General features: G+C 49.2%; 2 protein-coding genes across 2 annotated transcripts in view; both read left to right on the forward strand.

Annotated features, from left to right (window-relative positions):
- The window catches only part of ESYT1 (extended synaptotagmin 1), a 17,402-nt gene extending 9,625 nt beyond the window's left edge, over positions 1-7,777 (forward strand). Inside the window, exons 16-31 of the mRNA XM_006165596.3 lie at positions 152-301; positions 1,265-1,420; positions 1,546-1,722; positions 1,884-1,966; positions 2,072-2,120; positions 2,224-2,313; positions 2,444-2,539; positions 2,790-2,861; positions 2,951-3,037; positions 4,980-5,120; positions 5,261-5,415; positions 5,519-5,617; positions 5,699-5,830; positions 5,909-6,014; positions 6,225-6,274; positions 6,944-7,777. Coding sequence (XP_006165658.1) covers positions 152-301; positions 1,265-1,420; positions 1,546-1,722; positions 1,884-1,966; positions 2,072-2,120; positions 2,224-2,313; positions 2,444-2,539; positions 2,790-2,861; positions 2,951-3,037; positions 4,980-5,120; positions 5,261-5,415; positions 5,519-5,617; positions 5,699-5,830; positions 5,909-6,014; positions 6,225-6,274; positions 6,944-6,983 — 1,683 coding nt within the window. The 3' untranslated portion in view covers positions 6,984-7,777. The remainder of the gene's footprint in view (positions 1-151; positions 302-1,264; positions 1,421-1,545; positions 1,723-1,883; positions 1,967-2,071; positions 2,121-2,223; positions 2,314-2,443; positions 2,540-2,789; positions 2,862-2,950; positions 3,038-4,979; positions 5,121-5,260; positions 5,416-5,518; positions 5,618-5,698; positions 5,831-5,908; positions 6,015-6,224; positions 6,275-6,943) is intronic.
- Positions 7,778-7,894: 117 nt separating this feature from the next.
- MYL6B (myosin light chain 6B) overlaps positions 7,895-12,182 on the forward strand; it is a 15,944-nt gene continuing 11,656 nt past the window's right edge. Inside the window, exon 1 of the mRNA XM_027767166.1 lies at positions 7,895-7,965. The gene's annotated coding sequence lies outside the window, so the exon portion shown is untranslated. The remainder of the gene's footprint in view (positions 7,966-12,182) is intronic.

Raw genomic sequence — 12,182 nt, forward strand, 5'->3', positions numbered from 1 at the left:
AAAAAAAAAAAAAAAAAAGAATTGGCCCTTTATGTAGCAAAAGGTTGTGATTTGTCTGGAGAGGAGTGAGGCTGGAGCCATGTTATAATCCTCCCAGGGTGCTTCCCTTTCCCTAACCCCTTTACAACCTTCCCCACTCCTGTGCCCACAGGTGAAGGATGACTCCAGGGCCCTGACTTTGGGGACATTGACCCTGCCTCTGGCTCGCCTGCTGACTGCCCCTGACCTCACCCTGGACCAGTGGTTCCAGCTCAGCAGCTCTGGCCTAAACTCTAGGCTCTACATGAAACTGGTGATGAGGGTATGGAAATGGAGGAAGTGCTGAAGAGTGGGGGAGAGGCCTGGGATTCCTTGGTACTGACAGTAAGGAAGGGATGAAGCCAGGTGGTGGCACAGCAGTAATGCAACCCATATGGGAAAGGTCCTGGGCTTGTGTCCCAGGAGCTCCCTGAGCACGCCATATGTATGCCTGCCTGTGGCCACTGAGACTGGAGGTAGAGAAGCCCCTGTTGGGGTCTTCTTCCTCTTGCCCATGGAAAATAGAATGAAAGATACTTTAAAATAAAAAAATAAAAAAGCAAGGGAAGAGAGGGGAGCCCTTGAGATTTTTTTCTGAAGTTTTTTTCTTTTCATAATGGAGCACACGTGCATTCATATGACTGTGTGGGGGAGAGAGAGAGAAACGAGCACTCCCTGAAGAGTCTCATCCCGCCGTGATCCCATGGCTCCAGTTCTCTAACCCGTCAGATCTTGGGCACTTGTGCCTGTGCTCAGTGTTTCAAGCTGACCAGGCCAAGGAGTCAAACCAGTTACCACATGGGACCCGGCTTCTGCTGAGCAGCATATTACTGCTTCAGCACAGAGCCAGCCCACCCTCTTGAAATTATTTAATTTTATTTATTCATTCATTCATTTATTTTAATTTGACCAGAGAAAGACACACAGAGAGAAGGAAAGTGAGAAAGCAAGTCACCAGGTCCTGGACTCGAACCGTGGTTGGCCACGTGGGAGTCCGGCGCCCTTAACCACCATGCCACCCGCCGGCCCCCGATACCCTCTTAAGATGAAATGAGCTAGTATAGATATGCACCTAGCAGGCACACAGAAAATGTTTGTTGATCTGGCTGGGGGAGGAATGCGTGTGTGGAAATGAGCCCCCCCAAGACAGGGACCTGAGTTCCCTGCTCTGCCGCCCGAGCCTCACACACCTTGCTTCCTGGTACCTAGCTACCCTTTTATTTGACAATCACGCTACCCTCCCCAGATCTTGTACTTGGATTCATCAGAAATATGCTTCCCTGCTGGGCCTGGTGCTCCAGGTGCTCTGGGCCCGGACAGTGAGAGTCCCCAGACAGGCAGCAGTGTGGATGCCCCACCACGACCCTGTCATACTACTCCTGACAGTCACTTTGGGACCGAGGTGAGTCTGTATCTGGAAGAGTGGAGGTCTATTTCATCCTAGTGTACACAGCCTGTTCCAGGGCTGGCTCTGACAGGTCCTCGCCCTTCGACTGCCACCTGGTACCCCATCTGTCCCTTTTGCAGAATGTGCTTCGGATCCATGTGTTAGAGGCCCAAGACCTAATTGCCAAAGACCGTTTCTTGGGGGGATTGGTGAAGGGCAAGTCAGACCCTTATGTCAAACTGAAGCTGGCAGGACGAACCTTCCGGAGCCGTGTTGTTCGGGAAGATCTCAATCCCCGCTGGAATGAGGTTTTTGAGGTCAGAATTGAGTGTCTGGAACTCCTTGTAGTCCTTGCCCCATGTTTCTCCCAGCTCCAAGAGTGGTCCAAAAACCTCTGGGGTTCCACTGATTGGGGGGATTCAGTCATTTGGAGAGAAGGAGAGAATCCCCTTTCGTCTGCACTGTTTTCTCCTACTAGGTGATTGTAACATCAATTCCAGGCCAAGAGCTAGATGTGGAGGTCTTTGACAAGGACTTGGATAAGGATGACTTCCTGGGCAGGTGAGGGCCCTGGGGGCAGACAGGCTGGGCCTCTATAGGCCTTAGTCTGGCCGTGGGGAGAGAGAGACTGGGTTTTGACCATCTGCCTCTTAACCTTCTCTCCAGGTGTAAAGTGAGTCTTGCCACAGTCCTAAACAGTGGCTTCCTTGATGAGGTGAGCATGGATTCGTTAACATTTCTCCTGACCTTGACCCAGGCCACATCTCCATGCTTCCCCTGCCCCCACATCCCCAAGTCTCCCCTACCTCCTTCCACAGTGGCTGGCCCTGGAGGACGTCCCATCTGGCCGCCTGCACTTGCGCCTGGAGCGGCTCACACCTCGTCCCACGGCTGCTGAGCTGGAGGAGGTAAGGAGAGAGACCGGAAGGAGGAAGGGACCCGAGGTGGGTCAGAGGGCTCTTGTCTCAGCTTTTGAGGCGTGTGCCAGGCCCCGGGGTGTTCGTTACCACCCTCAGACCCCCATGCGCCCTCCTCCAGGTGCTGCAGGTGAACAGTTTGATACAGACGCAGAAGAGTGCGGAACTGGCAGCAGCCCTGCTGTCGGTCTACCTGGAGCGGGCAGAGGACCTGCCGGTGAGAGCCACTCCCCATGCCCATGGCTCCCTGTCCTTTCCCCACCTCCTACGGTATATCTGGAGTAGTAAATAGCCCCTTCTTGCTGAGGGCGGTGCTCGGGTAGGAAGAATTGTCCTTCCGGGGCCACAGGATAATGACTGACAAGTGATAATGGAGCCGTGGCCGGGCTGGCTGTGGGTATTTGTGAGGGGACAGGAATATCTCTAATTCATCTAAATTTAAGACTAACATAGAACTCTCCTTCCAGCTCCGAAAAGGTACCAAGCCTCCCAGCCCTTATGCTACTCTTACCGTGGGAGATACTTCTCATAAAACCAAGGTATTGGCAAATGCTGTAGGATTAAGAATGGGAGGGATAGGAGGAGGGGAGAGAGTATCAACCACTGATCATAACCCCTGGTCTCCCAGACTGTTTCCCAGGCTTCAGCCCCTATCTGGGATGAGAGTGCCTCTTTTCTCATCAGGAAACCACACGTTGAGAGCCTGGAGTTGCAGGTACCATAAATTCATTCTATTTCAGTTCCGTGCTAGACACTGAATCAAGCACGGGGCTTCCGGGTGAAAAAGATACGTTCAGGGCCAGCAGGTGGTATGGTGGTTAAGGCGGCTGGATTCCCACATGGCTCACTGCAGTTTGAGTTCCGAATCTAGAGGCTTGAAAATCGCACCAGGTGGGACCGGCTGATGGCATAATGATTATGTCGCTGGACTTTCACATGGGTGACCTCAGTTTGAGTCCCGGATCTGGCAGCTTGATACTCATGCTGAGCACATGTACGTGTGTGCCCAAAATCCTGAGAGGAAAATGGAGGAGAGGGGATTGCAGCATGGCCATTCTCCCGAGAATTTCTCACTTTTTGTTTCTCTGTCTCCCTGGTGAGCACACGTGTCCTATAGCAATATCTCTCTTAAAAAAAAAAAAGTCACACCAGGAACATGTGCATGTGTACCCAAAATCGTGAGCGGAATGGATGAAAAGGGATTACAGTGGGACCGGCAGTTAGCGTAATGGCTATGTCATTGGACTCCCATGTAGTCGACCGTGGTTCAAGTCCTGGACCCAGTGGCTTAAACTCACACCAGGCACATGTGCATGCGTGCCCAAGATCCTGAGAGGAGAATGGAGGAGAGGGCATTGTGGCATGGCCATCCTCCCTGGGGGTGATTTCTCGCTGTCTGTTTCTCTGTCTCTCTCTGTCTTTTCTGACGAGCACATGAGCCCTGTAGCAAAAACCTCTCAAAAAAAAAAAAAGGGGGATTACAGTGTGGCCATTCCCCCTAGGGGCTGGTTTCTCACTTTCCCTCTGTCTGTATCTCTCTGTCTCTTTCACGAACACACATGCCTTATGACAAAACCTTTAAAAAAATTTTTTTTAAATTGAATTCTCGTGCCAGCTCATGGCACAGTGGCTAAGGTAACTGGATCTCTGGGGCTGGCAGGTGGTGTGGTGGTTAAGGGTGCTGGATTCCCACGTGGCCGACCACGGTTTGAGTCCTGGACCTAGTGGCTTATTTTCTTACTTTCCATCTCTCTCACCCTCTCTCACTTTGTTCCTCTCTGGTCAAATTTAAATAAAATAAATAAATAAATAAAAAAAATTTTTTTAAAAAAAAAGGTAGTTGGATCTCCCATGACCAACTGCACTGTTAAAGTTCTAGACCTGGCAGCTTTAAACACATACCAGGTCCCTGTGTGTTCATGCCCAAAGTCCCAAAAGGAGAAATGAGGAGAAGGGATTGTGGTGTGGCCACAATAGGGGTTGCTTTCTTACTTTCCCTTTCTATCTCTGGTGAGTGCTTGCACATTATAGCAAACGAAAAAAAAAAAAAAAAGAAAGAAAAGGAAAAGAATTGTACTAAAGTTGGTTCAAATCGTAGCAGAACAAAGAAGACAAGAGGGGTACAGGTTGTAACATTTGCAATATGGAAGTGGGCGAGGATGGGCAGGAAACATTTACTTTTCATCTCTCCATTCTGTGCAGGTGTCACTGGCATAATTTACATGAAGACTTAGGAAGTAAAGGGGCCAGGAGGTAGCACAGTATTAAAGGTGCTGGACTCGCACATGACCAACTACTGGGGTTCAAGTCACTGACCGAGGGTCAAGCCCTGGGCCCAGTGGCTTGAAACTCATATCGGGCCTGTGTGCGTGTGTGCCAAGATCCCAAAAGGAGAATGGAGGAGAAGGAATTGTTGCATGGCCATTCCCGCGGGGGGTGACTTCTCTCTCTCTCTGTCTCTATAGCAAAAAAACTCTCTAAGAAAAGTTTTAAAAAAGGAAGTAAAGATAGTCTAGTCTACTCTGGTTAGGAAAGGAAGGAAGGAGGGACTAGCAAAACGTTTTGGTTTCTCTCACCAAAGCCGAGGAGTGCAAGCGTTTGGATCTAGAACACTGGGATTAAATGAACTGCTTGATCACAGTCCTGTTGCCCCACAGGTTCGGGGTGAGGGCACTGGTGCTCTGGGCTCGTTATCCCTGGCCCTCTCAGAGCTCCTCGCAGCCGACCACCTCTGCTTGGATCGCTGGTTTACGCTCAACAACGGTCAGGGGCAGGTGCTGCTGAGAGCACAGCTAGGGGTGAGTGCCAGGAGGTGGTGGGCAAGGCTGAGGCTGAGCAGGGGCCCTTCATGGCTGAAGGGCACCCAGGAGGGTGGAACAGGGCTGTCCTCATAGGCAGGGCTGAGAGAACTGCCCAGCTCATACTTGCTTGCCCCTAGATCCTGGTGTCCCAGCATTCAGGAGTGGAAGCTCACAGCCACAGCTATAGCCCCAGCTCCTCCTCTCTGAGTGAAGAAGTCGAGCTCTGGGGGGGCCTCCCTCATATCACCGCCTCTGCCCCCGAGCTCCGCCAGCGCCTAACACACAGTGACAGGTAAAGGGCGGGGACAGAGGTGGGATGCAGCGCGACTCTGAAGTATGGGTTACAGGGTCCCCAGGCTCTACCGTCTCCCAGAGCTAGCGCCATTTCTCCATAGTCCCTCAGAGGCTCCAGCCGGACCTCTGGGCCAGGTGAAGCTGACCGTGTGGTACTACAGCGAGGAACGCAAGCTGGTCAGCATTGTTCACAGTTGCCGGTAAGACCCCAGCCTCCTATCCTCAGGCTCCTTCCATTCCTTCCCTGGGTCTACCTTACCACCTGCATCCTCGTGTTGCAGGGCCCTTCGGCAAAATGGGCGGGACCCCCCTGACCCCTACGTATCACTGTTGCTACTGCCAGACAAGAACCGAGGCACCAAGAGAAAGACCTCACAGAAGAAGAGGACCCTCAATCCTGAATTCAATGAGCGGTTAGCCAGTGGGTGTTCAGGTGGGGAGGTGACAGGCTTGGAGAGGACCCCTGACTCCTAACACCAGTTGCTCCCCAGGTTTGAGTGGGAACTGCCCCTGGATGAAGCCCTGAAGCGAAAGCTGGATGTCTCTGTGAAGTCAAATTCCTCCTTCATGTCAAGAGAGCGTGAGCTGCTGGGGAAGGTAAAAGGGCAGGGATGGGTAGGGCAGAGGTGAGCGTTAGAGGCTGTTGGTATTGAAGTAGTAACCCCTGTTGGGGAGAAGCACCCCAGTGACACTTTGGAGGTAACCCTATCACATCTGCAGTGGTTTGTGACAAAGAGTGTGTGATGATGGGACATGGTCTTTGGAGATATCAAAATAATCTCTTGCCTCCATTGTCTTGCAACACAGGTGCAGTTGGACCTAGCTGAGATAGACCTTTCCCAGGGCGCAGCCCGATGGTAAGTGTCTGTGTAGGTGGGGATGGGCCTGGACATTTAAGGAGAAGTCCCAATCATAGGAAGGGAGGAGCCCAAGCTGACAACCATTGATTCTGTGAAGTTTAGGAGCCCTGGAATTTTATATCATTTCTTTTTTCTTTTTTTTTAATAATTATTTTATGTAATTTTGGGGCCAGCAGTTGGTATAATGGCTATGTCGCTGGACTCCCATGTAGTCAACCGCGATTCGAGTCCTGAACCTGGTGGCTTAAATTCACGCTGGGCGCGTGTGCATGTGTGCCCAAGATCCCGAGAGGAGAAAGGAGGAGAAGGGATTGCGGCATGACCATCCCCCCTGGGGGGTGATTTCTCGCTTTCTGTCTCTATGTCTCTCTCTCTCTGGCAAGCACACGTACTCTATAGCAAAAACCTCTCCAAAAAAAAGAAAAAGAAAAAAAGCTCTCAAAAAAAATTATTTTATGTAGCTTTATTTATTTTAATTGGACTAGAGAGGGACAGAACAGGGGGGGGGCGGTAAGAAAGCAAGCCACCAGGTGTGGGACTCGAACCATGTTTGGCCATGTGGGATTTCAGCACCTTCAACCACCACACCACCTGCCGACTCCTATATCTTATTTGTAAAAGAACATGAGAGCCATCCTTCTACCTGAGCCCTCTCTTGTTTCACAGGTATGACCTGATGGATGACAAGGACAAGGGCAGCTCCTAGAGCCAATGAGGACTGCTTGAGTCTGCTCTGTCTTGCCTTGCCCCTTGCTGCATCACCGCCTCGATGGGATGAGCCTATAGCCAGGGTCCAAGGGCAGAGCCTGTGCCCTTCACCCTTTCACCTCCCAGGCCCATACTTGGGCCCTTGCCTGACCAAAGAGAAGACCCGTATGTTACCCTTCACTGCACGGCCTTTATCCTTATGGGCTCCTGGGGCAGGGACCCAAGCTGACTATTTCCTGCTCTGCCTGCACATTGCTCTCCCCTCCTCCCAACTCCTCAGGGCCTCTGTACCTGTGCCTGGCCACTGGCAGCACCTGCAGTGGCTTAGCTTATGCCAAATACAGCTCTGGAAAGATCTGTCTTTAGCTGAATGGTCACCATTGTGGCTAGCATGGGCAGCCAGGAAGGATAAACACGTGGGTGGGAAGGTGGGTAGGCTAGCCTCGAGCTGTGAGCTAGCTCAAGCTCTGGACTGCTGCATGTGCAGACGCAGGGCAGCCTGGGCCCCCATGTCCAGTTCTGGGCCCACTTTCCTCAAGCCCGTCTTGAAAAATGACACCTGCTGTAATGGCTGGGGCCAGTCTCTTGATTTGAGCTGGGAACTGGGGCCTCCAATCAGCAGGATGTCAGTCAGGGTGCCACCAGTTGGTGATGTGCAGAGGGCCGTGAGGACTCGGGACAGCAGGGCCAAATTTTTGTCCAAGTGCCTAGGCTGTTAACTCACTGACTGTAACTGAGTCTGAGACTCTGTTTTGCCCACTGTATCTTATATTAAACGTGATACTCAAACCAGCTGTGGCTCTTTTCCTTAAGGATAAAGATCCAACCTACCCATCAGGTATTTATTGTCAGAAGTCTTTATTCATTCACGGGTCGTGTTAGTTTAATTAATGGTCAAAACCCACTGACATTGCAGCCAGTAAGAAGGCGGCTTCCACTGAGGACGGTCAGGGACCTGCGTGCAGCTGCTGCTGTTTTGGGTGAGACTCATTTCCAGTTACTGTGTGTCATCCCCCATGCAACTTGTCTGCTGGCCACCACTGGCTTACTAGGGGAAGGATCCCTAAACCTGGTAAATCTGGAAGCTCTATACCAATGGGACTCGAGGGGACACGTACTTAAAATATTTTATACCCATTCAGACCTGCTCACCTTGAACCCTCCTTTCAGGGTCCTTCCTAGAATGCAAACTACAGAAGTGCTTCGTCTAATAGGGTCACTTGGATAGGGACTTGGGAATTTCATAACTGCCTCAGGGCAGTTATGAAATTATGGAAGAACATAAACCTTTATTCGCAAAAACTCCAAGCCATGTTTTCAGTGATCCCTTTGTAATCCTTGGTCTCTCTGCCCTCTCCCCTCCCTTCCCATTAGTTTGGGAGGTTCCCCAGCCTTGACCATGAGCACCAGGTCTCTGTTTCTCCCCAGCCCCCACCCTCCCCATATACATGCTCCATGTATACGGAAAAGTCAAAAACACTGGCCAAGGAAGACCACACAGCATAAGGGTTATGCCATGTGCATTGGAAGCTGGCTCCTACAGGCTGACCACAATTCAAATCCTGCCCCCAGAAGCTTAAAATACATACCAGGTGGGGCCAGCAGGTGGTGTGGTAGTTGGAGCACTAGACTCCCACATGGCCAACTGGTTCAAGTCCCATCCTTGACCTGGCAGCTTGGTTTCTTTTTTTAGAGATTTTTTTTTAAAAATAATTATTTAGTGGGACCAGTAGTTGGCATAATGGCTATCTCACTGGACTCCCATGTAGTCAACTGCAGTTCGAGCCCCGGACCCAGTGGCTTAAACTCACGCCAGGCGCGTCTGCGTGCGTACCCAAGATCCCAAGAGGAGGATGGAGGAGAAGGGATTGCGGCGTGGCCATCCCCCCTGGAATGGATTGCGGCGTGGCCATCCCCCCTGGGGGGTGATTTCTCGCTTTCTGTCTGTCTCTGTCTGTCTGGTGGGTGCACGTGCCCTATTGCAAAAACCTCTCAAAAAAAAATATTTAATTAACTTATTTTAATTTGACCAGAAAGTGACAGAGAAGGAGGGGGTGGAGTGGGACCAGCAGTTAGCATAATGGCTATGTCGCTGGACTCCCATGTAGTTGACTGCAGTTTGCATCCCAGACCCGGTGGCTTAAAATTCACGCCGGGCATGTGTGCATGCATGCCCAAGATCCCGAGAGAAGGGATTGTGACATGGCCAACCCCCAGGGGATGTGATTTCTTGCTCTCTGTCTTTCTGTCTCTCTTTGGCTAGCGCACGCACCCTATAGCAAAAACAAAAACAAACAAAAAAAAACAAACCATGGGGTGGAGTGAGAAAGCAAACCAAGTCAGCAGGTCCAGGACTTGAACCATGGTCAGACAAATTTAAAAATAAAAATTGAGGGGACCAGCAGGTGGCGTAGTGGTTAAGGTGCTGGACACTCTGACATGGCCAATCAGGGGTTGAGTCCTAAATCTGGTGGCTTGCTTTCTCACTTCCTCTCTCTCTCACTCTCACCCTCTTTCTCTCTCTGGCCAAATTAAAAAATAAATGAATGAATAAATAAAATTATTTTTTTAGAAATAAAATAAGTAAATAAAAATTGAGGGGCCAGCAGGTGGCATGATGAAGGGCACTGGATTTCAGCATGGCTGACCATGGTTCGAGTCTTGAACCTGGTGGCTGGCTTTCTCGCTTTCTCTCTCTCTCACTCTGTACCTCTCTGGTCAAATTAAATAAGGTTGGGACCAGCAGTTGGCATAATGGCTATGTTGCTGGACTCCCATGTAGTCAACTGTGGTTTGGGTCCTGGACCTGGTGGCTTAAAACTCATGCCAGGCGCATGTGCGTGCATGCCCAAGATCCGAGAGGAGAACGGAGGAGAAGGGATTGCGGTGTGACCATCCCCCCGGGGGGTGATTTCTCGCTTTCTGTCTGTCTCTCTCTTTCTGGTGAGCACATGCACCCTATAGCAAAAAAAAAAGAAAAAAAAAGAAAAAAGAAAAGAAAAAGAAAGAAACCACTTTGAGGGCATGTCCAAAATTCCAAGACAGTGGAGAAGGGATTGTGGTGTGGCCATCTTCCTGTGGGGGTTGATTTCTCATTTCTCTCTGGTGAGTACACTCACCCTATAGCAAAAACTAAAAACAAAACAAAAATGGGACGTGTGCATGCATGCCCCGAATCCTGGAGAAATGGGGGAAAGGAGAGTGCGATGACCACAACTCATGCGGGGGGAGGGGGGCTGCTTTTCTCTTTCTCACCAGTGTGCATGCCCTTTAGAAATCTAAAGAAACAAAAACATAGGCTAGAGGAACTTAAATTTTTAGTCTCTTTTCTAGTTATTAGATACTGGGCATATGGCCCAAGGCCTGCTGCTCTAGATAACACAACCAGGGATTGTGTGCAATGTGATTTTAAGAATCACTCTTGGCCCAGTTCATCACTTAAAGTACAAGTAATTTCATTTCCAGAAGATGAGTACATGGCACAAAATCTCCTAACCCAGACAGGTCCTGACTCTTTCCTAATCCTTCCAAATTCAGAATACATAAGGAAGTACTGACTTACACGTTAAATACAAGGTAAGACACAATTCCATACTCGGTGCACTTACACACGAAGATGAGACTGAAGTCATTCTTCCCAGGAATTAAATATACTTGTTTCTTAAAACAGCTGACTTTTACACTAACACATACATGATAGCTATCTTTTCCAGATATGCCTGCATTTATTGGACCAAACGCTGTGCTGTAGTTGTCCTGGTGTGGTAACACCGTTGTCTCCAACAGCCATTTTTCCTCTTGCCCAAATACACAGTCCTGGAGCAATCATGGTGGCAGTGTGCCAGCCCCAAGGGATTACTCACAATCTTCTTTGCTGTCTGCTTGCTTTCCCAGCCTCTGCAGCAAATCTGGATGACTCTGACCCAGCTCTGGTTAACAAGATGTAAGAGGAAGTCAGGGACTGGAGCCACAAATGAGGAAAGCTTTTATGGCCCTATCTTTGGGTCATTAGTACGAAGTTGCTGCGATGCCTAGAACTGCAGCAGCTTTTTTTTTTTTTTTTTTTTTTTTTTGCCAGAGGGTGCATGTGCTAGACAGAGAGGCATAGAGCAAGGGAAAGTGAGAAATCACGCCTCCAGGGGGAATAGAAAGGCCTTCTCCATTTTCATCTCAGGATCTTGGGTGTGTGCCTGATTCCATCCCTCCCTTGAAAAAGACACAGGAGACCATGGTGGTTAAGGGGCTGGACTCCCATATGGCCAACCACAGTTCATGTCCTGGTCCTGGAGACTTGCCTTTTCACTTTCCCTCTCTCTCTCTCTCTCTGGTCAAATTAAAAATAATAAATAAAATGAAATAATTAAAAAGAAAAAAAAAAAAAAAAGACACAGGAAAAGTGAGAAATCACCACCAAAGAAGAGATGACCATGCCACAATCCCTTCTCCAGTGCCCTCTCAGGATTTTGCGTATGCACACACATACACTTGGTTTTATTTTATTTATTATTTTTTAAATAATTATTTATTTTATTTATTTATGTATTCATTCATTTATTTCTTAATTTGACCAGAGAGAGACAGAGGGTGAGAGTGAGAGAGAAAGGAAGTGAGAAAGCAAGACACCAGATTCAGGACTCAAACCCTGGTCGGCCATGTGGGAGTGTCCAGCACTTTAACCACCACGCCACCTGCTGGTCCCTGATTTTATTTTTAAAAATGGTTTTAGTGTTTGTTTTAAATTTAACCAGAGAGAGAGAGAGACAAAGAAAGGGAAAATGAGAGAGCAAGCAGCCAGGTCCATGGTCAGCCATTTGGGAATCTAGTGCCTTAACCACTATGCCACTTGACCCTTTCAGAGTGATTTTATTTAAGGTTTTTGCCATAGGGCACATGTGCTCCCAGAGAGACCAGATGGAAGAAATGTGAAAAATCAACCCCCAGGAGGGATGATCACACTGCAATCCCTTCTCCATTCTCCTCCTGGGATTTTGGGCATGCATGCATGCACATGCACCAGCATGACTTTTCTTTTTCTTTTCTTTTTTATTTATTTTTTAGTGACTAGTACACTGTAATTTTCTTCTGAAACGTTTTTTTTGTTTTTTTTTTGTTTATTTGTTTGTTTTAAATTGGGACCACCAGAGAACCAGCAGTTAGCGTAATGGCTATGTCACTGGACTCCCATGTAGTCGACCAC

Source organism: Tupaia chinensis, unplaced genomic scaffold, assembly GCF_000334495.1.
Source record: "Tupaia chinensis unplaced genomic scaffold, TupChi_1.0 Scaffold143970_1, whole genome shotgun sequence".
In the NCBI taxonomy this organism is placed as follows: Eukaryota; Metazoa; Chordata; class Mammalia; order Scandentia; family Tupaiidae; genus Tupaia; species Tupaia belangeri.